This window comes from Oratosquilla oratoria, unplaced genomic scaffold, assembly GCF_046742065.1.
Source record: "Oratosquilla oratoria isolate Oo_2021 unplaced genomic scaffold, ASM4674206v1 SCAFFOLD228, whole genome shotgun sequence".
Taxonomy (NCBI): domain Eukaryota; kingdom Metazoa; phylum Arthropoda; class Malacostraca; order Stomatopoda; family Squillidae; genus Oratosquilla; species Oratosquilla oratoria.
Genome location: NW_027467580.1, coordinates 100,828 through 128,123, shown reverse-complemented (window position 1 = coordinate 128,123; position 27,296 = coordinate 100,828). Strand labels below are relative to the sequence as shown.

General features: G+C 38.6%; 1 protein-coding gene across 3 annotated transcripts in view; it reads left to right on the top strand.

Moving 5' to 3' along the window:
• The window catches only part of NiPp1 (nuclear inhibitor of protein phosphatase 1), a gene marked incomplete at its 3' end in the record, with an annotated part of 154,963 nt that overhangs the window by 29,593 nt on the left and 98,074 nt on the right, over window positions 1-27,296 (top strand). For 2 of the 3 annotated variants that reach the window (XM_076181322.1, XM_076181323.1), the window contains 1 exon segment: window positions 9,713-9,866. In XM_076181322.1, coding sequence (XP_076037437.1) covers window positions 9,713-9,866 — 154 coding nt within the window. 3 annotated transcript variants of the gene reach the window in all.

The window sequence follows — 27,296 nt, the reverse complement described above, 5'->3', positions numbered from 1 at the left end:
TTTCTATGACATCTTTTTCGTATTTTCTCTTTTCTTCTCTACACATTTGTACATATTCATTTCTATAGTTAGTATATATTTTCAATTTTTCAGAACTTTTGTCTTTTTTCCATTTTATCCAAGCTTTATCCCTTTTGTCTTTTAACTCCCTACATCTTTTGTTGTACCAACACTTTACATATACTTTTTCTTGTTTTTGTCTTGGAACATATTTTTCCACTCCTTTATAAATTTTTGTCTCTAGTTAGTACGGTCCTTGTTTCCTTCTTTATGTATTGGTACCATATATGCTCTTTTCCATTCTTCTGGAACTTTTCCTTCTTTCAATGACCTGCTTATTAGACTATGTATTTTGTCTGTTAGTTCGTTCCTCCATTCTCTCAAAATCCAGTTTGCCATTTCATCTGGTCCATGCATTTTTCTGACATCAAGATTACTCAAGTGATTCATTGTTTCTTTCCTTGTTACTTCTATCTCTTTCATAGGGGGGACTTTGTCCTCCCACTCAACATCTCTAAGTTGTGTGTTATCCCTCATAAACACTGATTTAAAATGCTTGTTCATAATTTTCGCCAATTCTATTTCCTGTGTTTTCAACTCCTCCTTGTTGTAGTTTCAGTAGTTCTTTTTTGTCTTTCAGTTTGTTGTTTACAAATCTGTAAAGTAGTTTTGGTTGATCTTTACATTTTTCTATGACATCCTTTTTGTATTTTCTCTTTTCGCTGCCCATTTGTACATATTGATTTTTATAACTAGTATATATTTTCCATTTTTCAGGTCTTTTGTCTTTCTTCCATTTTATCCAAGCTTTATCCCTTTTGTCTTTTAACTCACTACATCTATTGTTGTACCAACACTTTACATATACTATTTCTTGTTTTTGTCTTGGAACATACCGGTACTTTTCCACTCCTTTATAAATTTTTGTCAAAATGTTCCATTTCTCTTCTACTGTTGTTTCCTCCTTGTATATCCTTTCCCAGTCTGCTTTTTTAAAAAATTCTCTTATTTTATCAAAATTTGTTTATCCATACATCAATCTTCCCTTTTTATATTGTTTGTTTTTTCCCATGTACTTTTCCTTATTTAGTTCCAGTTCAACTAATATGTGGTCACTTTTACTTATTGGTGTCTTATATTCAATCTTGTCCACTATTTTAGGTTCTGATGTGATTATTAGGTCCAGTCTCGATGGTTCTTCCTCATTTCTATACCTAGTATTCTCTTGTATCCATTGCGTCATTGTATGTTCTAAGGGGAGAGAGTGGGGGAATATCACGAGTTTCTTAAAACTATGTACTTTAATGCTCGTAGTATTAGGAACAAATTTCAAGAAATACAGGCGTATGTCAAAAGCGAAAATCTCGATATGATAGGAATAACTGAGACATGGTTAAATGGTACAGAGTTCGAAGCTGAATTTAATATTGCGGGATTTAAACACTTTCATCAGGATAGAAACCACAAGAAAGTTGGGGGTGTTCTATTGTACGTTAAAAACAATGTTCATGCTTGTGTTTTAGAGAAAGTGAAACAGGATGCATATGACAGATTGTGGGTTGAGTTAACCCAAACAAATGGACAAAAAATGAATATAGGTGTAATATATAGGCCAAAGACATTATCATTAGCAGACGACAAACTGTTATTTCAAGAACTGTCTAGTTTCTGCAACCGGGATTTATTGATAATGGGTGATTTCAATTTTACTGACATTGATTGGATGACCCTTGAACATGGCCATATAGGTAGTCGCTTGATTGATTTTCTTGGCGACAATTACTTAATTCAGCATGTAAAAGAGCCCACAAGATATGGAAACTTACTCGATTTATTGATCACTAGCCGCGAAAGCATGGTAACTGATGTAGAAGTCGGTGAATCTGTTGCAAATAGCGATCACAACTTAGTCAGATTCAAACTCCTAAACAATTTTAGAATAGATACTTGTGCTTCTAAAATACCCGATTTCAGTAAAGCTCAGTTCATAGAACTACGTCAGGAGCTTCAGCTTACAGATTGGGAGGAAAAATTAAACGAAAGGCCTGTAGATCAGATGTGGGAAATATTTCAAAATACGCTCACTAAGATGATTCAAACTTACATTCCCTTTAAGGACAGACGTCCCCCAAATCAGGCTCGCCCAAAGTGGCTCGACAAAGAAACTGAAAAAAGTATTGCTAAAAAGAGACAGGCTTATAAGAAATATAAGTGCTCGGGTGCATCTAATGACTATGAAAGTTATGTATCAATACAGAGAGATTTAAAAAAGACAATAAGAAAAAGAAAACGACAATACGAAATGAACATCGCTGAGAAATCCAAAGAGAATCCCAAAGAATTCTATAGTTACATTAGAGATAAAAAGGTTGTTAGGAATCACATTGGTCCACTATTATCTGCTGACGGTCAACTTGAATATTCAAATGAAGGAATGTGTAATCTCTTAAACAATTATTTTAGCTCGGTATTCGTAAACGAAACACCTCAAAGTGAATTCCAAACTGAAACCTGTGAAAAGTCTGGGGTAAACTTACTCACTACGGTAAATATAACAAAAGAAAAAATTAAAAGGTGTATAGACAAACTCAAAGTTAATAAAACACCCGGGCCTGACGGTTGGCATCCAAGAATCTTAAAGGAAATGAAAAATGAGATTGTTGTTCCATTAGAAATTATTTTCAAGAAATCCATCATATCCGGAGATGTCACAAGAGAATGGAAGCTAGCTAACCTTACTCCCATATTCAAAAAAGGTGACAAAAAGAAACCAAATAACTATAGGCCTATTAGTTTGACTTCGATCATGGGAAAAATAATGGAAACTATCATCAGAGATGCTATCGAATATCATTTAGAAAGTAACCGTTTGATAAATGATAGCCAACATGGTTTCAGACGGAAACGTTCTTGCGTGACTAACTTACTCGAATTCTACAACACAGTTATCTCCAATTATGACAAAAGAAACAATATAGATTTAATATATCTAGACTTTGCAAAAGCTTTTGATACCGTCCCACACAAAAGACTACTTACTAAAGTAGCTTTGCATGGAATAAGTGGTAGCCTATTAAGTTGGACTAGTAATTGGTTGAAAGGTCGAAAACAGAGAGTTGTTTTAAATGGAAAAACTTCTGGATGGAAAAGTGTTGCAAGTGGAGTTCCTCAGGGTTCCGTTCTTGGGCCACTTCTATTCATAGTATATATAAATGATATAGACCATGGACTAAAATCTACTGTTTCCAAATTTGCTGATGATACAAAACTGTGCGGAGTGGCAAATGATCACTCAAACCAATTAGATATTCAAGAAGATTTAGATCAATTACAGCAATGGTCTGAAAAGTGGCTAATGAAATTTAACACAAGTAAATGCAAGGTAATGCACATAGGTAAAAATAACAGTAAGTACGATTACAAGTTATTTGGAAATTTGTTAACAAAAGTGGATAGTGAAAAAGATCTCTGCGTAATTATCAGTAACGACCTCAAATCATCCAAGCAGTGTATTTCAGCCTCTGAGAAAGCAAATAAGATTCTGGGATTGATTGCACGATCTTTTGATTTCAAAAGTCCATCACTCATTAACAAGCTATATAAATCGTTAGTTCATCCACATTTGGAATATGCTGTTTCCGTATGGTCACCGAATCTCATTAAAGACATTGACAGACTGGAAAAAGTACAACAGCGAGCCACAAAACTGATTCCAAATATCAAAAATAAATCATACGAAAATCAACTTAAGCACATGAATCTGTTTTCCCTAAAAAAGCGAAGACTCAGAGGTGACTTGATACAGGTCTTTAAGATTTTAAAGGGAATTGACAACATCAAAAGTGACCAAATTTTCACATTGAATGAGAATCAGACAAGAAACAATGGTCTCAAACTGTCCGGAAATAGATTCAATTTGGAAGTAGGTAGAAACAACTTTGCCAACCGTGTAGTTAATGAATGGAATAAACTTCCTGCACAGGTAGTGCAATGTAGTTCAGTTCGAAGCTTTAAGAATCATTTAGATAAATACCTAAGTAAGATGCTGTAATTATTATAATTTATGTTATATTATTTGTTTTTGTTTTGTTATAATTTGTCTGTCTGATTTTCATTTATTATTAGTTATATGTCAATTTATTATCATTTACTATTTACCTGTTTGTTTGTTATTCAACTATACCAATGCATTTATTTATGTATTTTAATTGTTATTTACATTATTATAGTTTTAATTTATTATTAATATGATTTTTTTTTTTTTTTTTTTTTTTTTTTTTTTTTTTTCATCCGACCTAGATATGGATCAAAAGGTCTCCTGTCGGCATGCTTTGCCTTTGTAATCCTTTGTAATCAGATCATTTTTTGGTGGAAGGTAAGTTGAGAGTGGAGGAAAGAGAAAAAGGACAAAAGGTAGGGAGGTGCTTACAGGAAACTCTTTACATGAAAAGGAGTACAAGAAGAAACTGAAGGAGGAGTGGGAGGGAGTGAAGGATAGAGTAGAGCTAGGAGTGGAGGAGGAATGGGGATGGTTCAAGGAGGTAATCACAAAGTGTGCAAAGATGGTGTGTGGAACAAGAAGGATGGGAGGAAATAGAAGGAAGGGTAGTGAATGGTGGGATGAGAAAACAAAGAAGGTTGTAGAAGAGAAGAAGCGAACTTTCACAGATTGGTTACAAAATAGGACGAGGGAGTCACATGAGAGGTACAAAGAAAATAAAAGAGAAGTAAAGCAAAAGGTAAAGGAGGCAAACAGGAGAGCAGATGTGAAATGGGGTAAGAGTATGACAGAAATTTTTGAAAGTAATAAAAAGATGTTTTGGAAAGAAATTAAGAGAGGAAGAGGAGGGGAATCAAGTAGAGAAGAAAAGGTAAAAGGTGTAGATGGAGAGATGATAATGGAAGAGAAGGCAGTAAGGGGAAGATGGGCAGAGTATTTTAGGGAGTTGCTGAATGTGAAGAAGGATAGGGAGGGAAAGATAGTTGCAGTGGGAAATGCTAAGAAAATGACCGTGATGAGTGACGAAAATGAAGAGAAATAAGGAAGGATGAAGTGAAGGCAGTTGTTAAGATGATAAAAACAGGTAAGGCATCTGGTCTGGATGGATGCCATGCAGAATGTCTAAAAAAAAAAGGAGGTACAGTGATGGTGGACTGGCTTGTGAGGTTATTTAATGTTTGCTGGAGAGAGGGTAGAGTGCTGGAGGACTGGAGGAGTGCCTGTATAGTTCCACTTTACAAAGGAAAAGGGGACAAGTGTGAATGTAGTAGTTTCAGAGGGATTAGCTTGTTAAGTGTAGTTGGGAAGGCTTATGGGAGAATCTTGATTGAAAGGATTAGGAGATGGGGTGGTGCGAGAGGTAAATGGGTGGTGGGTCAGGGATTGGAGATGTTTAAAGAAAATGGAGAAAAGTGGGAGGTGAGCCAGTTGTTGTTTGCAGATGACACTGCGCTTGTAGCAGGATCAGAGGAGGGATTGAGGAAGTTGGTGACAGTTTGGGAGAGTGTGTGAAAAAAGAAAGTTGAAGATAAATGTGGGTAAAAGTAAGGTGATGAGATGTATAAGGGGGGAAAGTGGCAGCAGACTGGAAGTGAGTATTAAGGGAGAGCGACTGGAGGAAGTTGATAGTTTTAGATACTTGGGTGCAAATGTGGCAGGAAATGGTGGAGGTGGAGGCAGAATGTAGATTGAGAGAAGCGAGTAAATGCCTTGGTGGATTAAAAAGTGTAATGAGGAATAGACACTTGGGAATGGATGCTAAGAGGAGATTGTATGAAGGAGTGATTGTGCTAACAGCACTGTATGGGGCAGAAACATGGAACATAATAGAGGAAGAGAGAAGGAGTTTGAATGTGTTTGAGATGAGGTGTCTGAGAAGTATGATAGGGGTTACTAGGCTGGATAGAGTGAGAAATAAGGAGATGAGGAGGAGAACAGGGGTGGTAAGGGAGTTGGGAGATAGGGTGGATGAAAGAGTATTGGGATTGTTTGGACACATGGAAAGAATGAGTGAAGAAAGACTAGTAAAAGAGGTATGGAAGGCAGATGTGGAGGGAGTGAACATGAGGGGGCAACCTAGGATGAGATTGATGGATGGGGTAAAAGGGGCTTTAGGGAAGAGGGGAATGTCTGTTGAGGAAGGATGGGAGAGGACAGAAGACAGGGGTGAATGGAGAATGGTTGTATATGGATGATGCTGTGATGCATGAGGTGGAGTGGGTGGGGGAATGGGGGGTGAAGTAGTATGTGTGAGAAAAATTTGACGCAGCCCAAAGGGATTTCTCACCGTCCTCTCCTTTTCTTCATGAGGGGACGGGGAGGGGTTCGCCGATTTAATGAAGTGGCCTTGCTGTGGATGTGCTGTATCTTGTGACACTGCCTCTGACCCAGGGCAGTGGACAAGATGCAGGGATGACCCATCATCCAGGAGGTGCCAAGATAAGAGGGAGGGTGGAGGGGAGTGGAGTGTATTGGCGGTGGAATGGGTGGGAATGGTTTTTATGCCTTTTTCTTGTTGGCTACCACCCTTGTAAGGGGGAAAAAGCCTTTGATATATGTATGTTCTATAATCATATCTAGTACATTTCCCCATGGGTTGTCTCCATCCTTTACTGTCATCTCTTCCCAGCAGATTCCTTTACAATTAAAGTCGCCCATTATAACTATTTTCCTCCATCTTCCATTATCTTATTTAGTGTTATCCTTGTGTCTTGTAACATAATTTTGTGTTCTCTCTCCACGAAGCCATTTTAGGAGGCACATAATTTACTACAAACTTCCTGCTCTTCTTGTCCCTGTCCTCTATTTCCATCATAATCATCTCTATTCTTTCTATATGTAACATTCCTCACATTTATATCTTTATTAGTCAGAAACATAACTCCACCCCCTTGTTTTACCTCTCTGTTCCTAATCCAATAACTATATGCACCATGTCCTACACTTTTGGGTGGTAATGGACCTTTCAATTTTGTCTCTACAATTCCCATTATGTCTGGTTCTTTTTCGTTCAGGTAATCATTTATTTCATTAATCCCTGTTATTAATCCATCTATAGTTGTGAAAGACACTTTTAATTTTCTGCTACCTCCATCGTGTTTTCTGTTTCTTTTCCATTTTTCCCTACTATGAACCATTTCCTCACTTTCATATCCACTACTCTCCAATAGAATTTCTCTTCGTCTGTTAGTTCTGTTCTCGTTTTTTCCTTAGCTTGTATTCCTTTTGTTTTCTCTTCCTCTCTTTCCTCTTTATTCATCTCTCTTTTTATCCGTACCTGTTTATACTGATAACTTTCTGCTAGTTTCCCTGTTTTTTATAAAATATTCTCTGCTGTCATTTTTTACCTGAATTTAACCTTAATTGGTCTTGTCTGTATTGTATTTCTCTAGTCTATATATTTCTTTAATTTCTTTTCCTATTTTTTGTTCATCTTCCTGAACTACTGTTGATACTTTGTTTACTTTTTCCTTCTCTTTTACTCCTGTAGTCCTATTTGGATTGTTTCTCTTTCATTCCTAATATAATTATACATTTCTTTTTATATAGTCTCTTACTATATTTTCCTTCTCTTTCATCACTTTAATAACTGTGTACTTAGTTTGTTCTTTCATCTGTTGTTTCACTATATCTCTAAATTCAATTCTGTTATTCTCTTGGACTTTTTTCTAACCACTTACATCTTTTGCTATGGACTCTTATTCTCTTTATTATTCCTCTTTAATTCCTCATTCTCATCCTTTACTTCTCTTAACTGTCTTTTTAATTCTTGAAAATATCTAAGTGGAGGAACATATTTTGATCATTATCCCTACTATTCTCTTCTTTTTATCATGGTTATTATTTTCTTAATATTATTTTCAACATTATTATTGTTATCATTACTATTATTATTATTATTATTACTATTATCATTATTGTTATTTTTAATATTTAATTTTTCATTATCATTATTATTATTGTTATTATTAAATGTTTAAATTTTCATTTTTATCATCATTGTTATTATTATGACTATTATTGTTACAATTACTATCAATATTTTCTTTGTTATTATTAGTGTTGGCATAATATTTACTTGTTAAACTTTATCATTAGTATTACATTAGCCGCAATGAATATGTAATGAATGTTCACACTTGTCACGAACTATGGTAACACGGGGAGGTAGTGAGGTCCACCCCATGTATAAAATGCCCACATCCTGTTTGTACACCATTCCTTTGAGAAAGCATACCTGCGAAACTAGTCAGGAATAAACTCAAGACTTAGACTCCTGTGTTTCCTACTCTGCTTACGTCAACCTGTCAGAATGTCTCAATATATATATATATATATATATATATATATATATTTTTTTTTCCCTCACTAGTTAAGTGCCAGATGTGTGGTTCCACTGTATTAAGTTCTCATAGTGAAGTCAACCTCTCATGGCTTTTTGTGTTTTCTCTACCTGTACTTTTAATGAACTTTCTTTTGATGTATGTTATACACTGTTGCTGCACTTTTCAGGGTACCAGTAGATATCAGATAATGGGTTGATAATAGTTTCACCATTTCATGAATTTAAGTGTTGCTGATGTCAAACATCAGAGAGAATCATGTCCCTGCCGCCTATCTTAAGAATCCTTCAACATCCTTACCTCTACATGCCCTAAGGGGCTGACACTCAATCTTAGAATATATCTCTATTATCTTTGTAGCTCCTCCACCTTTTCATGTGAAGAGAGCTGACAGGTGACTGCTCCTTTCCTACTACTTTAAGCTGGTGACATAGATACAGTTCTATATTAATATAACATAGAAAACAACCTAACGGCTCTTACTGAATCTTTGGGAGAGCCCAAGGATCATTGCCAGCTACTGTGGGGTTGTAGGTTCCTAGTTATTGAAACCAGAGGCAATAATTATCAATATTCATGTGAACAAGTTGCATAAACACAGCAAAGGAAACATGGACTGGAAGTGAAGCGTTTATTCCTGACATTTCGTCTATTGAGAAAGTCAATAGACAAAACATCAGGAGTAAATGCTTCACTTCCAGTCCATGTTTCCTTTGCTGTGTTTATGCAATTATCAATATTATTCTATATGTGCCACACCATTCAATTCTCACAGTTGTTAATATTAACTTTTCTAACTCAATGATGTTTGCAGATTCCCTTTCTTCTTCTGCCTCTTCAAGTCTTGTACAGTATGTCAGGGACCAATGATGGGTACCTGCATGTAGTAATCCCATGAGATGTCTTATATCCTGTTACATGCTAAGTTCCTTCTTGAGATTTAGTTTAGTTTCCCCTTATCCACTCCCATCTTTGAGTCTATTTCCGATATTATAGTGATCAATTGCCCATTTGATAGATCATATATGAATTTTCATGTATATTATTTTAGTTGTGTGAATATCAGATTTATTGTTGTGTGTGTGAAAGAGAAGGGAAGATATTGTTTATAGGTATTTCAGCCTCCTTTATTTAAGACCTTGTTCCAGACTGAATAGAATTTTCAGCAGCCAGGACCTCTTTCAGGATAGCCTTACACCAAGCTGAATTGAATAGTCTGACATTAACCAAAGCCAAATCTGTAAAGTTGTCAACATTGTCAAAAGGTTTATAGGAGTTCTGGACAAGACCTTAAGAAAAGATAGCCAGTAAAGGATGTTGCATTATTACATAAAGTGAAATATTAATAATATTTACTTCTTATTTGTAGAAACTGATGATTGATGAGAAGAAATGTTACTTGTTTGGTCGTAACCCGCAACTGAATGATTTCTGCATTGATCATGCATCTTGCTCCCGAGTACACTCTGCACTGGTTTACCATAAACATCTAAATATGGCTTTCCTGGTTGACCTTGGCAGCAGTAAGTCTAGAGGGTTTTTTGTATGTGTGCATGTGTTTTAATCTGTGAGTTTGCCTTTACATCAGTGGTTTGCATTCCCTGTTTAAGTTTTTGTGAGTATTGTTATATTCATACAGTTGATAATTACAGGAGTCCAAGTTTTATGTATTTTATTTATTCATTTTTTAGTTTGATTTTATTTATTGTTATTTTGTCATTATATATTTTATTTTCTAGGAGGTGCTAAGATGTGAGGGAGGGTGGAGGGGTGTGGAGTGTTTTCGGGGATGGAATGGGTGGGAATGATTTTATGCCTTGTCCTTTTTGGCTACCTCCCTGGTAAGGGGGGAAAAAGCCTTGGTATATGTATGTATGTATTATGTTTTTATTTGATTACTATTATTGTTTTATTTCATTCTGTTTATTTGTTTATTTATTTGGGTAAATAAAGATACATGCATAGACCAAAGGCTTTTTTCCCCCTTACAAGAGAGGTAGCAAAAAACAAAGGCATAAAAACCACTACCACCCATTCCATCCTTATCACCCTCCACTACCCTCCACCCTCCTCCCTCTCTCTTATCTTGGCACCTCCTTGATGACGGGTCCACTACCCTGAGTCAGAAGCAGTGTCGCAAGACACAGCACATCCACAGCAAGGCCACTTCATTAAATCGGCAATCTCCCCCTCTCCGTCCCCTCATGCAGAAAAGGAAAAATCCCTTCAGGCTGTGTCAGATTTTTCTCACACATCCTCCCTCATCCCACATCCCCCACCCATTCCACCTCATGCATCACAACATCATCCATATACAACCATTCTCCATTCATCCCTGTCTTCTATCCTCTCTCTTCCTTCCTCAACAGACATTCCCCACTTTCCCAAAGCCCCTTTTACCCTATCCATCCACCTCATCCTTGGTTGCCACCTCATGTTCACTCCTTCCACATCTGCCTTCCACACCTCTTTTACTAATCTTTCTTTACTCATTCTTTTCACGTGTCCAAACCATCCCTTTCATCAACCCTATCTCCCAACTCCCTTTCCAACCCCATTTTCTTCCTCACCTCATTTCTCATTTTATCCAGCCTAGTAACCCCTATCATACTTCTCAGACATCTCATCTCAAATACATTCAAACCCCTTCTCTCTTCCTCTCTTATGTTCCATGTTTCTGGCCCATATAGTGTTGTTGGTACAATCACTCCTTCATACAATCTCCTCTTAGCATCCATTCCCAAATGTCTATTTCTCATTAAACTTTTTAATCCACCAAGGCATTTACTCACTTCTCTCAATCTACATTCTACTTCCACCTCCACTCCTCCCTTTCCCACCACATTTGCACCCAAGTATTAGAACTATCCACTTCCCCCAGTCTCTCTCCCTTAATACTCACTTCCAGTCTGCTGCTACTTTCACCCCTTGTACATCTCATCACCTTACTTTTACCCACATTTATCCTCAACTTCCTTCTTTCACACACTCTCCCAAACTCTGTCACTAACTTCCTCAATCCCTCTGATCCTGCTACAAGTGCAGTGTCGTCTGCAAACAACAGCTAGCTTACCTCCCACTTTTCTCCATTTTCTTTAACCATCTCCAATCCCTGACTCACTACCCTTGCATTTACCTCTCGCACCACCCCATCCATGTATAAATTGAGCAGCCAGGGTGACATAATGCATCCCTGATGAAGTCCCATCTTTACCTTGAACCACTCACTCTCTCCATTTCTAATCTTGACACATGCTCTACTACTCCCATAAAAACTCTTAACCGCTCCTAAAAACTTTCCTCGTATCCTGTATATCTGCAATACCTCCCACAGTGCCTTCCTGTCTACCCCATCATACGCCTTTTCCAAATCCATAAAAGACCAAAACACATCCTTACCTTTTCCTATAGCTTTCTCACATTCTCTTACTACAAAAATCTAATCTACGCAACCTCTACCTGTCCTAAAACCACACTGTTCCTCACCAATTACTCTCTCTGGTTCCACTCCTAATCCTCTCAATCAAGACCCTCCCATAAGCCTTCCCAACTACACTTAACAAGCTAATCCCTCTGAAATTACTACACTCACACTTGTCCCCTTTTCCCTTGTAAAGTGGAACCATACAGGCACTCCTCCAGTCCTCCGGCACTCTACCCTCTCTTAAACAAACATTAAATAACCTCACCAGCCAGTCCACCATCACTGTACCTCCTTTTTTCAGACATTCTGCATGACATCCATCCAGACCAGGTGTCTTACCTGCTTTCATAATCTTAACAACTGCCTTCACTTCATCCTTCCTTGATGAGTGAGGAAAATGGAGGAGAAATTCTCCTCCATTTTCCTCACTCATCAGAGTAATTTCCTTAGCATTTCCCACTGCAACTACCTTTCCCTCCCTATCCTCCTTCACATTTAGCAACTCCCTAAAATACTCTGCCCATCTTCCTCTTACTGCCTTCTCTTCCATTATCATCTCTCCATCTGCACCTTTTACTTTTTCTTCTCTACTTGATTCGCCTCCTTTTCCTCTCTGTCATACTCTTTCCCCATTTCACATCTTTTATCTTGTGCTTTACTACTATTTTCTTTGTACCTTTCATATGTTTCCCTTGTCCTATTTTGTAACCAATCTATGAAAGCCTGCTTCTCTTCTACAACCTTCTTTGCTTCCTCATCCCACCACTCACTACCCTTCCTTCTATTTCCTCCCATCCTCCTTGTTCCACACACCATCTTTGCACACCTTATGACTCCCTCCTTGAACCATCCCCATTCCTCCTCCACTCCTAGTTCCACTCTATCCTTCACTCTCCCACTCCTCTCTCAGTTTCTTCTTGTACTCCTTTTCTTTCTCATTTAAACATTTCACTCTAAGTACCTCTCTACCTTTTGTCCTTTTCCTCTTTCTCCATCTGTCCTCCACCCACAACTTACCCTCCACCAAAAAATGATCTGATATTCCCCCACTCTCTCCCCTTAGAACATGTACATCCTTAACCACTTCACTCCGGGCCAAAATCTCGCGGGCAGCATTAGCTGCCAGACGTATGATGTTGCCTCATAATACTCGCACCATAAAAAATAGTCACCGCTTATATCGATCGTTCTGTCTTTCACCCGTGAATTTTGATAACCATAGAAAATGTAATGAAGCCAGTTTAGAGAGTATGTCAGTTACGCAGGGACAACTACAATAAATATAATCAAGATGCCGATATGGCAGCCTCACGCATCCACTTGCTCCTCATGCCGCCTACGTAGGCGGCACCGTATGGAAGAGGTTAACTCTTCCTATTATACTCCAATCTACCACTACATAGTCCATTAACACTCTACCACCATACCATCCACCACCCTCTCCCATGTGTACTTATGCTTGACTTTCTTCCTAAACACTGTATTTGCTATCACCAACTCTCTTTCTAGACACATCTCCACCATCAACTCTCCACTATGATTCTTTCCAAGAACTCCACATTTCCCAGCCACTCCACCTATTGGTTCATTTCCTACCCTAGCATTAAGGTCTCCCAAAACCACTACATTGACATTTCTCCTTAATCACTCTATGCACTCGTTTAAATCTATCCAAAAAGCCTCCCTTCTACACTCTTCTCACTACCAGGCCCATATGCGCTTACAAAAACCTGCATCTCCTTTCCTAGTTTCACCTTCATCCACATTAACCTTGAAGAAACCTCTTTCCACTCCACTACACATTTACCTATCTCTTAACTTACTAATATAGCCACCCCTTCTCTTCCTCTCCCTCTCTTCACTCCTGAGAACCTCCCTACTACACTCCCAAACTCACACTCGCCCCTCCCTCTGAACTTAGTTTCACTCAAAGCCAATTCATCCATCTTTCTTCTCACAAACATACTGCCTATCTCTTCCATTTTACTCTCATCTGTACTACATCCACACACATTAAAAGACTCAAACCTTAGGGTACTGGTTGGAAAACTCCTAAACCAACTTATGCCTTTACTTTTTTTCAGGAATGTCCCCTGTGGGACTACAGGGAGAAGGATGCCTAGTCCTAATCCCCGTCCCATTTTTCTCGCCTCTTACGATTCAAGTGGAAATACTTGGTGGCAGTATTCTATCCCCCACCACAGGGTAGGCAAAAAAAATAAATGAATATTCAGAGAAATGGTACAGGACAGCAACAAGGGGTTGGGGGACAGCATGACAGAGGGACAGTCACAGTATAATAAAAGTGTCATCATTTCTCTGTGAAAAGTCCTCCTCTATCACGGACAAAATGGTGGCTTTTGTCCATTGGAGCACCCCATATAGACCCTAAAGTATCAACTGCATGCTACTTTGCCACAATAGCATGCAGCCAATACCCCAGTGTGTTATAAAAAGTGACTGAAATGGAGTTTTAAAGCATGCATCCATGCTTTAACCATCTAACATCCAACTGTTTCCCCTTTTATTTTGGCTCCTTGTGGATGAAGGGCCATCTGTATTTACCTATTTACCTAGTTGTAATATACGGGAGGGGAGCTATGCTCGTGGTGACCCGTCTTTGTATCTCTCCGCATCAAGTTTTATCTTAAAATCTTGTATAGTGTTTGCACATACTGTTTTGTTGTCTAATTTGTTCCATGTATTAATCGCTCTGTGTGGGAAACTGTTCCTTTTCAAGTTTTTTCTATAACTATCTTTTTTCAGTTTTTTTCCGTGTCTCGTTTTACCGTTGTCCCACACTAACAGGTCGTTCCTGTCTAAAACTTCCATTCCTTTCATTATTCTGTAGTCAGCAAATCTCCTCTTTCTCTTCTTTGTTCCAGAGTTGGTAGGTTCAGTTTGGATAGTCTTTGCTCATATGTTAGTTCGGCGAGAGTCGGTGCTAGTTTGGTTGTTGCTCTTTGTAATCTTTCTAGTTTTTTAATATTCTTTTTTGTGACCCCTGTCCACTGCCTGGGTCAGAAACAAAGCACCAAGACACAACATCTCCACAGGGAATAGTTCGTGATTGAAGAAAGATGAATTTAAATTAGAAGTGAAGTTAATGGGGTTGATTGCATGGTAACATACAGTCAGTAATTTAAGGACTGTCTCGGAGTGCTCTTACAGACCAGAGCCACTCATCAGTCATCTACGAGTATGTTTTAAAAATCTCTATACAGTATGTAAAGGAATGATGATATTTTTATACTACAGTTGTCCCTCCTTTATGCTGTTCCCTTGAACCTTCCCTTTATCAATTATATAACTCTTCCCCCTCTGAATTCAGTTGTGGTTGGAGGAAAAGGATTCTACAGTGTTCACCATGTGTGTCATAAAAGATAACTGGATGGGACAAAGTTATGGGACAAGGAATTTTACACTTTGTATGTTTCTCTTGTGAAAAATTGTCAAAACTTTGCCATTATGATAAACTATGAGGTTGTCCATTGTAATTTATAAGAAAAGCTATTGTGATGTGAGCAAGCAACTACACATGGGCAGTAGAATATGGATCTGTAAAAAAGCAAAATAAGCCAGTTGTAATGAAATGGAGGGGTGGAAGGCAAAATTAAGAAAATTTGCCATAAAATGGACAATTTAGATGAGTGAAATACTAGTAAGTGAAGAGATAGGTAAGCATTTAGTGGAGTGGAAGAAGAAGGTTAATGTGGATGAAGGTGAAACTGGGAAGGGAGATGTGGGTTTTAGTAAGTGTATATAGGCCTGGTAGTGAGAACAGTGTAGAAGAAAGGGAGGCTTTTTGGATAAATTTAAACGAGTGCATAGAGGGATTAGGGAGAAATGTCAATGTAGTGGTATTGGGAGGCCTTAATACTAGGGTAGGAAATGAACCAATAGATGGAGTGGTTGGTAAGTGTGGAGTTCCAGGAAAAAATCTTAGTAGAGAGTTGTTGAAAACAAATACAGTGTTTAGGAAGAAAGTCAAGCATAAATACAAATGGAAGAAGGTGGTGGAAAGAGCATTAATAGACTATATAATAGTAACCAGGAGTATAGTAGGAAGAGTTAAGGATGTACATGTTCTAAGGGGAGAGTGGGAGAATTTCAGATAATTTTTTGGTGGAAGGTAATTTGAGGGTGGAGGATAGATGGAAAAAAAGGAAAAGGACAGAAGGTAGGGAGGTGCTTAAAGTGAAATGCTTAAATGAGAAAGAAAAGGAGAAGCTGAGAGAGGAGTTGGAGGGGGTGAAGGATAGAGTAGAACTAGGAGTCGGGGAGGAATGGGGATGTTTCAAGGAGGGAGTCACATGGTGTGTGGAACAGGGACAGGAGGAAATAGAAGGAAGGGTAGTGAGTGGTGGGATGAGGAAGCAAAGAAGGTTGAAGGTTGTAGAAGAGAAGAAGTGAGCTTTCACAGATTGGTTACAAAATAGGATGAGAGAATCATATGAGAGAAACAAAGAAAAGAGAAGAGAGGTAAAGGATAAGATAAAGGAGGCAAAGAGGAGAGCTGGTAAGAGTATGACAGAAAATTTTGAAAGTAATAAAAAGGTGTTTTGGAAAGAAATTAAGAGAGGAAGAGGAGGTGAATCAAGTTGAGAAGAAAAGGTAAAAGGAGCAGATGGAGACATGATAATGGAAGAGAAGGCAGTAAAAGGAAGATGGGCAGAGTATTTTAGGGAGTTCCATTTTTTGTGAAAGAGGATAGGGAAGGAAAGGTAGTTGCCGTGGGAAGCACTAAGAAAATTACCGTGATGAGTGAGGAAAATGGAGGAGAAATACGGAAAGATGAGGTGAAGGGAAGTTATTACGATGATGAGAGCAGGTAAAGCACCTGGGTTGGATAATGTAGAATGTCTAAAAAAAAAAAGAGGTACAGTGATGGACTGGCTGGTGAGATTATTTAATGTTTGTTTAAGAGAAGGTAGAGTACTGGAGGAGTGCCTGTATTGTTCCACTTTACAAGGGAAAAGGGGACAAGTGTGAGTGTAGTAGTTTAAGAGGGATCAGTTTAACCCCTTCCATACGGTGCCGCACACGTAGGCGTCATGGGGAGCGAGTGTATTCGCGAGGCTGCCATATCGGCGTCTTGATTATATTGATTGTAGTCGCCCCTCCATAATGACATTCTTTCTAATTCTTTTGTAATCGCATTTTCTATGGTTATCAAAATTCACGGGTGAAGAGAGAACGATCGATATAAGCGGTGACTATATTTTATGATGCGAGTATTATTACGACACGTCGTACGGCTGGCATTGGCTGCTGCCACCGAGATCTAAGTCCATGACGCCTACGTGTGCGGCACCGTATGGAAGGGGTTAAGTATAGTTGGGAGGGCTTGATGGAGAGGATTAGGAGGGGAACAGAGGGAGTAATAGGTGAGGAACTGAGTAGGTTTAGAACAGGTAAGGGTTGCATGGATCAAATTTTTGTGATAAGACAGATATGTTAGAAAGCTATAGAAAAGAAAAGGTAAGGATGTTTTTTGGGCTTTTATGGATTTGGAAAAGGCTTATGACAGGGTAAACAGGAAACCACTGAGAAGTATTGCAGATATATGGGATAATAGGAAAGCTTTTAAGAGCAGTCAATATTTTTTACTAGAGTAATATAGCTTTTGTTAGAATCAGAAATGAAGAGAGTGAGTGGTTTGAGATAAAGGTGGGACTTAATTAGGGGTGTGTTATGTCACCTTGTTTGTTCAATTTATACATGGATTGGGTGGTGCGAGAGGCAAATCCAAGGTGAATGGGTCAGGGATTGCAGATGGTTAAAGAAAATGAAGAAAAGCAGGAGATAAGCCTGTTGTTTATTGACAACACTGCACATGTAGTAGGATCAGAGGCAGAGTTTGGGAGGATGTGCAAAAGAAGGAAGTTGAAGATAAATGTAGGTAAAATTAAGGTGATGAGATGTACAAAGGGAGAATGTGGCAGCAGACTGGAAGTGAATATTAAGGGAGAGACTGGAGGAAGTGATAATTTTAGATACTAGGGTGCAAATGTGGTGGGAAAGGGAGGAGTGGAGGTGGAAGTAGAATGTAGATTGAGAGAAGTGAGTAAATGCCTTGGGGGATTAAAAAGTGTAATGAGAAATAGACATTTGGGAATGGGTGCTAAGAGGAGATTGTATAAAGGAGTGATTGTGCAAACATCACTGTATGAGGCAGAAACATGGAACATAAGAGAGGCAGAATTTGAATGTGTTTGAGATGAGGTGCCTGAGAAGTATGATAGGGATTACTAGGCTGGATAAAGTGAGAAAGGAGGAGGTGAGGAGGAGAACAGGGGTAGAAAGGAAATTGGTAGATAAGGTTGATGAAAGAGTATTGGGATGGTTTGAACACATAAAAAGAATGAGTGAAGAAAGATTAGTAAAAGAGGTGTAGAAGGCAGAGGTGGAAGGAGTGAACATGAGGGGGCAACCAAGGATGAGATGGATGGGTGGGGTAAGAGGGGCATTGGGAAAGAGGGGAGTGTCTGTTGAGAAAGGACAGGAGAGGAAAGAAGATAGGGGTGAATGGAGAGTGGTTGTGTATGGATGATGCTGTAATGCATAAAAGGGAGTGGGTGGAGGGTGAGGGAGTATGTGTGAAAAATAAATTGATGCAACTCAAAGGGATTTCTCCCCATCTCCATTTCTGTATGAGGGGACGGAGAGGACAGGGGTCGCGGATTTAATGAAGCGGCCTTGCTGTGGATGTGCTGTGTCTTGCGACACTGCTTCTGACCCAGGCCAGTGGGCGAGATGCAGGGATAAACCATCTTCCAGGAGGTGCCAAGGTAAGAGGGAGGGAAGGGGTTGGATGGGAGTGGAGTATGTGGGGGTGGAAATTATTTATTTAATTTATATATATATATATGTATATATATATATATATATATATATATATATATATATATATATATATATATATATATATATATATATATATATAAGAGGGAAAAAGCCCTTGGTATGTATATGTATGTATGAAATATTAGTTTGCAGTGTGAGTTGATTATAAATGATTGTGTCTTTACACATTTGGAAAGGATGCCCTGAGTGATTGGAGAATATATGTTGAGCAGGGAAGGGGTAGGGCAAGAGATATGTGATTAGAAAATAGTGATTGACAGATGGTAGATTGGCATGGCTGAAGGGATTCCTCCTTGCCCTCTCAAATTACTCTTGAATAGGAGAGGAGGGAGGGTTGCCATGTAATGAAGAGCTAGGGGTTAACCTGATTCAGCTGTTGTTATTCCCTAGAATGTCTGGCTGAGCTGTCATGTCTCCCTGAGGAATGCCATGGCTAGAACGTATTTTCCCACAAATCCCTTATGGAGTGTATGTGTTGTTGGCATGCATGATTGTGTACAATGCAGTCTTCCATAATGTGTTGTATGGACAATTGTTTATGATGCAGTCATCCAGTCTCTTCTGGTAATTTAGAAGGGCTGGATGGTGGCCACACTGCAGTTTGGCAAGGTGGACCCTATCCTGTCATGGGAGAGAGGATTCAAAGGGTTTGACATACAGCAGTGTATTGTCTTTCAGTTTGTTGATGGAGCAATGAGCAATATGATTATGGATATGCTTCTGTAGGCTGGTGTCTGGTGGTTGTGGAGGAATAGAAGAGAGTATTTTTGAGTGATATAGGTATTTAGGTGTGTTGATGTTACTTGGTGAATGTGGGTGTTCTGCTATGTAGTGTAGTGGGTGCACTGTGTTTGTGTGCCTCTCATGTGAAGGTGATCCTTGACTTTGAGGACTTTCATTTCATACTGTAAATGGTCTGTATTTGTGCAGCCTGTAATTGTCTTTAGGACTTTGTTTTGTATAGTCTGTAGGATGTTGTGGTGTGTCTTAGTGAGGTTAGGAGCCTATGCAGGGCTTGTATAATTCATTTGCCTGAATGTTGCTCCTGCAATTGACTTAGTGTGTTAAGTCTAGGTTTGCATTTTGGCTTTGTTTGTGATGTGTTGTATGAATGACTTGGATGTGTCATATGTTACACCAAGGATCTTGGGTGTGTGTATGTAAAATGAAAGTGTTGTTAATAGGCATGGTATGTATTTGTGTTCTGGTGTCCAATTGGTGAGATGTGTGGATGTAGATTTAGTTTGGGTTATTTTAAGTATTTGTAGTGAATCAGGTGTTGGATGTGTTGAAGTATGGTTGAAGTATTTCTGTGGCTCTCAGCATTATGGTGTGTGCATGTAATTGTTATGTCATCTGTGCAAGAAAATATTTGTATTTCTAAGGTGTGGGTATATTGTGCATGTATATATTAAAGAGTGTGGGGGTTAGAACTGAGCCTTATAGAACTCTGTTCCTAAAGTTTCTGGTGTGCGATGATTGGCCATTATATGACACAGGCATTTCTACCTGCCAGATAAGTGATTAGCTATTTTTTGGTATTATTGTAAATGTCTGTGTTGTGTATTTTGTTTGTTAGATTGTGATGGGGATGGCATAGAAAGATTTACTAATGTCTAGTGTTATGAGAAGTGTTCTGTGTGGGGCTTAACTGAATTGATGCCATCAAAAGCTCTTTGTATGAGGTTAATTAGAAGAGTGTTTGTGGAGTGTAGTGATCTAAAACCATGTTGTGATTTGGCAAGGGGATATGTGGTGTGATGAGTTGTTGTATGAGGCATTCTGTGACTTTGAAGGGGTGCAGAGAATTGTGTGTGATTGGGTGGTGTGATACTTCAATTGTTGGGTTTGGGTATTGTGATGATTTTCCCATAATTTCAGATATCAGGTATAGTATTGTGTGAACAACTGTAGTTTCCAATGTTGGTGAGTGCATGTATGCCTTGTGGTCTAAGGTGTTTTAGGTGGATGTTAGTTATCTTGTCAGGGCCATAGGCAGATGAGTGCTTGAGGTTATGGATTGATTCATCTGGCTGGCTGTGAAGGGTGTGTAGTATGGGACTGTGGAGAATTCTTCCATACGTTAAATGATGCATTGGTTGTCAGGGTGAGGGAGGAGATGGCTTGTGTGTGTAAAATTATTTAGCTGTTGGGCCCTGCTGTGGATGTGATGTGTCTTGCTACATTACTTCTGACCCAGAGAGTGGACAGGGAACAGTGATGGCCCTTCATCCACAAGGAACTAACTTAAAAGGGAAGACAAATGTGTGTGGGGTGGGTGAAGAGTAGGTGCATGCAATGGCTGGTTACTGCATTTACCTAGTTGTATTATACAGGAAAAGGAGCTATGCTTGTGGTAACACGTTTTTGTATCTCGCAAGATCAAGTTTGTTCTTAAATTCTTGTATTGTGTTTGCACACACTATTTTTTCATCCAATTTGTTCCATATATCTATCACTCTGTGTGGGAAGCTATTCTTTTTCAGATTTCTTCTGTAGTTATCCTTTATGAGTTTCATTGCATGTTCTCTTGCTTTTCCTCTGTCCCACTTGAATAAGTCCTCTTTATCAAGGCATTCTTTTCCTTTCATAATTCTGTAGATGGTAAGTAGGTCCCCTCATTCTCTCCTTTGTTCCAGGGTCAGCAATTCCAGTTCGGCCAGTCTTTGTTCATATGTCAGGTTTGAAAGTGTTGGGGCCATCTTTGTCATTGTTCTTTGTATTCTTTCTAATTTTCTTATATTCTTTTTTGTACTGGGTGACCATATCAGTGCTACATATTCCAGCTTTGGCCGTACCAGTGTTTGTAATATTTTCTTAATCATTTCCTTATCCAGGTACTGTATTTAAAAGCCACCTTTATTGATCTCAACAAATTTTATGTTTCTCCAACTATTTTATTTATATGTTTATCTGGCGACATGCCTTTGGTGATGATTACTCCTAGGTCCCTTTCAGAATTTACTTTATTTCTTTTCCATCAATTTTATACTGTCCTGATATTCTATTCTTGCTTTTCCCAAATTCAATTATACTGCACTTCTTGATGTTGAATTCTACCTCCCATCTCTTGCTCCACTTTGAGACTGTTCAGGTCTCTCTGTAATTATTCACAGTCTATTTTGTAGTTTATTCTCTTTAATAACTTTGTGTCATCTGCAAAGCAATTCATGTAACTTTCAATACCTTTATCCATGTCATTTACATATATAGCAAACATTATCAGAGCTAGTACTGACCCCTGTGGGACGCCACTACTCATTTCTTCCCATTTTGAATATTTGTCTCTGAGCACTACTCTTATTTTTCTTCCATTTAGGAAGTCCTCTATCCAATTCAATAGTTTTCTATGTATGCCTCCTATTCTTTCCAGTTTATATAGCAATTTTCTGTGTGGTACCTTATCAAATGCCTTTTGTAGGTCCAGGAAGGCAGAGTCTGCCCAGCCATCCCTTTCTTGCAATATATCTATCAATCTTGAATAGAAACAAATCAAATTAGGGGTACATGATCTTCCCTCTCTGAATCCAAATTGCCTCAGGTTCAATATATTATTCTCCTCCAGATATTTTGTCCATCTATCTTTGGTTATTATTTCACAAATTTTAACTATTGTACTCATTAGGGACACCAGTCTATAATTTGTTGGGTCTTATTTCCCCCCTTATATATTGGCACTATATTGGCATTTTTCCAGTCTCCTATGTGTATTTACCTAGTTGTATTTATCTATTGTATTTTATAGGAAGGGGAGCTATGCTCATGGTGTCCCATCTTCATATCTCATTTTATCTAGACTTTTTAAATTTGTGTACCATTTTTTGCACACACCACATTTTCATCTTACTTGTTCCAAACATCTATTATCCTGTGGAGAAAGCTGTTCTTTTTCAGGTCTCTTCTATAATTGTCTTTTTTTATTTTCTTTCCATGTCCTCTTGTATCTCTATCCCATTTTATTAGAGCCTCTCTATCAATAATTTCTATGCATTCATGATTTTAGAAATAGTTATCAAGTTTCCTCTCTCTCTTCTTTGCTCTAATGTCTGTAGCTCAAGTTTTGCCAGTCTCTCCTCATATGATAGTTCTGAGAGTGTTGGTTCCAGTTTTGTAATTGCTCTTTGTATTCTTTCAAGTTTTGTTATACATTTTTTTGTACTTGGTGACCACATCGTCGCTGCATACTCCAATCTTGGTCTTATCAAAGTGACTAGTATTTTCTTCACCATTTCTTCATCCAGATATGTAAATGCCATTTTGATTGTTCTTATTGAATTACTAGTCAATTACCCACACATTGCTTCGAGTTCGTGAATAGTCCCTAACCTAACCATACCCCACCTAACTTTAACCCTTTACCCTAACCAAAATAATTTTTGGGGGAAATGAAATATAGTTGTCCAAGTACCTGGAGTGATAGGGTATCAGAATATATATGGTTATGGGGTCTATCTCCAAAACCCTAGTTCATGAACAAACAAACAGTCAGACAGACAAATAAAATATAGTTATCCAAGAAACTGGAGTGATAGGGTATCAGAATATATATGGTTATGGGGGTCTATCTCCAAAACCCTAGGAATTTGTGAACAAATAGACAGACAAATGAAAGATAGTTATCCAAGTACCTTGGGTTATAAGTTTTCAGAATATATATGGTTATAGAGGCCTATCTACAAAAACCTAGGAGTTCATGAATAATCTTTAACCTTACCATTGTAGTGGATTTTTAACACTACATGGTGAATGGTACTTGGCCGTAAGAGAAGAATTGAAACAAACTTTAAATATCTCTGGACTCATTCGCATTTCCACCCACATTAAAAAAAAAAAAAAATAACCAATATTTCAACATTTGGTAAAACAATCATTTTATATTTACATGCTTTCTCATTACAAAAGCTATCATAGTTTGTGGCAACATTAATTTCACAAATATAAATAATATCTATGGACACATACAATGGTTTCTTTAATCATAGTAATTTTTATGTCACAAAAATGCTATGCATGTTAAGGGGACACTACAGTAGTGGCGTGTTACCACACCATACCCCACCTAACTTTAACCCTTAACCCTAGCCTTTTTTATATTTATATATATATATATATATATATATATATATATATTCATCCAAATACCTGGAGTGATAGGGTATCAGAATATATATGGTTATGGGGGTCTATCTCCAAAACCCTAGGCTACTACTTAATTATAGTAGATAAGTTTCTCCCAAAAATTTTGTTTATATGTTTCTCAGGGGACATATTATTCATAATAATGACTCCCAGGTCCTTCTCATTTTCCACTTTTTTAATTTCTTCCTCTCCCAATTTATATGATCCCACTATTTTTTTTTTTTCCCCTTTTTTTCTTCCAAATTCCATTGTACTACACTTCTTGATATTGAATTCCATCTCCCACTTCCTACTCCATTCCCATACTTTATTGAGATCACTCTATAGCAACTCACAATCTTCTACAGAGTTCCCTTTTTTCAGCAATTTTTCATCATCCACAAAGAAGCTCATATAACTTTCAATTCCTTTATTCATATCATTAATATATATAGCAAACATTATTGGAGTCAAAACTGTTCCTAGTGGAACTCCACTAATCACCTCATCCCAATTTAATTTTTTGTCTCCTATCACCACTCATTTTTCCTTCATGCAAGAAGTCTTCCATCTACTCCAGTAGTTTCCCTGTATTCCTCCTGCAGTTTCTAATTTCTTTAGCAATTTCTTATGTGGCACCTTATCAAAAGCTTTTTTCAGGTAATACCCAATCAGCCCGTCCATCTCTTGAATAGAAACACATCAAGTTTGTGACACATGATCTTCCTTGTCTAAATCCAAATGCCTTGGATTTAGTACATTATTTTTTCCAAATGCCTTACCCATCTACTTTTGATAATTCTTTCACAAATTTTAGCTACCATACTTGTAAGAGAGTATAGTTAGTAGGGTCTTTATATATTGGTACTATATTTGCCCTTTTCCAATCATCAGGAACTTTTCCTTCTTTCAGTGAACTGCTTATTAGACTATGTATTTTGTCTGTTAGTTCATTCCTGCATTCTCTTAAAATCCAGTTTGCCATTTCACCATCTGGGGTATTGGCTGCTTGTTATTGTGGCAAAGTAGCATGCAGTTGATACTTTAGGGTCTATATGGGGCGCCCCTACGGACCAGAGCCACACATCATTCTGTCTATGATAGAGAAAAACTCTTCATAGAGAAATGATGACACTTTTATACGACGACTGTCCCTCCGTTATGCTGTCCCCCAACCCCTTGCTGCTGTCCTGTACCATTTCTCTGAGTATTCATTTTCTGCTGTGGGGGAATTCCCTGTGGTGGGGGAAAAGAATACTGCCACCAAGTATTTCCACTTGGATCGTAAGAGGCAAGAAGAAAGGGACGGGGAGTGGGACTAGGCATCCTTCTCCTTGTAGCCCCACAGGGGACATTCCTAAACGAAAAAGTAAAGGCATAAGAGGGTCTGGGAGTTTTCCGACTAGCACCCTAAGGTGTAGTACAGATGAGAGTAAAAGGGAAGAGATAGGTAGTATGTTTGTGAGAAGAAAGATGGATGTGTTGGCTTTGAGTGAAACTAATTTGAAAGGGAAGGGTGAGTGTAAGTTTGGGAGTGTAAGTGGGAGGTTATCAGGAGTGAAGAGAGGGCGAGGGAGGGAAGGGGTGGCTATTCTAGTAAGTGAAGAGATAGGTAAACGTGTAGTGGAGTGGAAGGAGGTTTCCTCAAGAATAATATGGATGAAGGTGAAACTGGGAAAGGAGATGTGGGTCTTTGTAAGTGCATATGGGCCTGGCAGTGAGAAGAGTGTAGAAGAAAGGGAGGCCTTTTGGATAGATTTAAATGAGTGCATAGAGGATTTAGGGAGAAATGTCAATGTAATAGAACTGGGAGACCTTAATGCTAGGGTAGGAAATGGTCCAATTGATGGAGTGGTTGGGAAATGTGTGGAGTTCCAGGAAAGAATCGTAGTGCAGAGTTGATAGTGGAAATGTGTCTAGAAAGAGAGTTGATGATAGCAAATACAGTGTTTCGGAAGAAAGTCAAGCATAAGTACACATGGGAGAGGGTGGTGGATGGAAGGTTGCTAGATAGAGCGTTGAAGGATTATGTAGTGGTAAATAGGACTATGATAGGAAGAGTTAAGGATGTACATGTGCTAAGGGGAGAGGGTGGGGGAATATCAGATCATTTTTTGGTGGAAGGTAAGTTGAGAGTGGAGGATAGATGGAGAAAGAAGAAAGGGACAAAAGGTAGGGAGGTGCTTAGAGTGAACTCTTTAAAGGAGAAGGAGTACAAGAAGAAGCTGAAGGAGGAGTGGGAGGGAGTAAAGGATAGAGTAGAGTTAGGTGTGGAGGAGGAATGGGGATGATTCAAGGAGGGAGTCACAAAGTGTGCAAGGATGGTGTGTGGAACAAGAAGGTCAGGAGGAAATAGAAGGAAGGGTAGTGAATGGTGGGATGAGGAAACAAAGAAGGTTGTAGAAGAGAAGAAGCGAGCTTTCATAGATTGGTTACAAAATAGGATGAGGGAGTCATATGAGAGGTACAAAGAAAAGAAAAGAGAAGTAAAGCAAAAGGTAAAGGAGGCAAAGAGGAGAGCAGATGTGAAGTGGGGTAAGAGTATGACAGAAAATTTTGAAAGTAATAAAAAAATGTTTTGGAAAGAAATTAAGAGAGGAAGAGGAGGCGAATCAAGTAGAAAAGGTAAAAGGTGCAGATGGAGAGATGATAATGGAAGAGAAGGCAGTAAGGGGAAGATGGGCAGAATATTTTAGGGAGTTGCTAAATGTGAAGGAGGATAGGGAGGGAAAGATAGTTGCAGTGGGAAATGCTAAGGAAATGAGAGTGATGAGTGAGGAAAATGGAGGAGAAATAAGGAAGGATGAAGTGAAGGCAGTTGTTAAGATGATGAAAGCAGGTAAGGCACCTGGTCTGGATGAATGCCATGCAGAATGTCTAAAAAAAAGGAGGTACAGTGATGGTGGACTGGCTGGTGAGGATATTTAATGTTTGCTGGAGAGAGGGTAGAGTGCTGGAGGACTGGAGGAATGCCTGTATAGTTCCACTTTACAAGGGAAAAGGGGACAAGAGTGAATGTAGTAGCTTCAGAGGGATTAGCTTGTTAAGTGTAGTTGGGAAGGCTTATGGGAGGATCTTGATTGAGAGGATTAGGAGAGGAAGAGAGGGAGTAATTGGTGAGAAATAGTGTGGATTTAGGACGGTTAGTAGAGGTTGTGTAGATCAGATCTTTGTGGTAAGACAAATATGTGAGAAAGCTATAAGAAAGGGGAAGGATGTTTTTTTGGCTTTTATGGCTCTGGAAAAGGCTTAAGATAGGGTAGACAGAAAGGCACTGTGTGAGGTTATGCAGATATATGGGATAGGAGGAAAGCTTCTAGGAGCTGTCAAGAGTTTTTATGAGAGTAGTAGAGCTTGTGTCAGGATTAGAAATGGAGAGAGTGAGTGGTTCGCGGTAAAGGTGGGACTTCGTCAAGGATGCATTATGTCACCCTGGCTGTTCAACTTATACATGGATGGGGTAGTGCGAGAGGTAAATGCAAGGGTAGTGGGTCAGGGATTGGAGATGGTTAAAGAAAATGGAGAAAAGTGGGAGGTGAGCCAG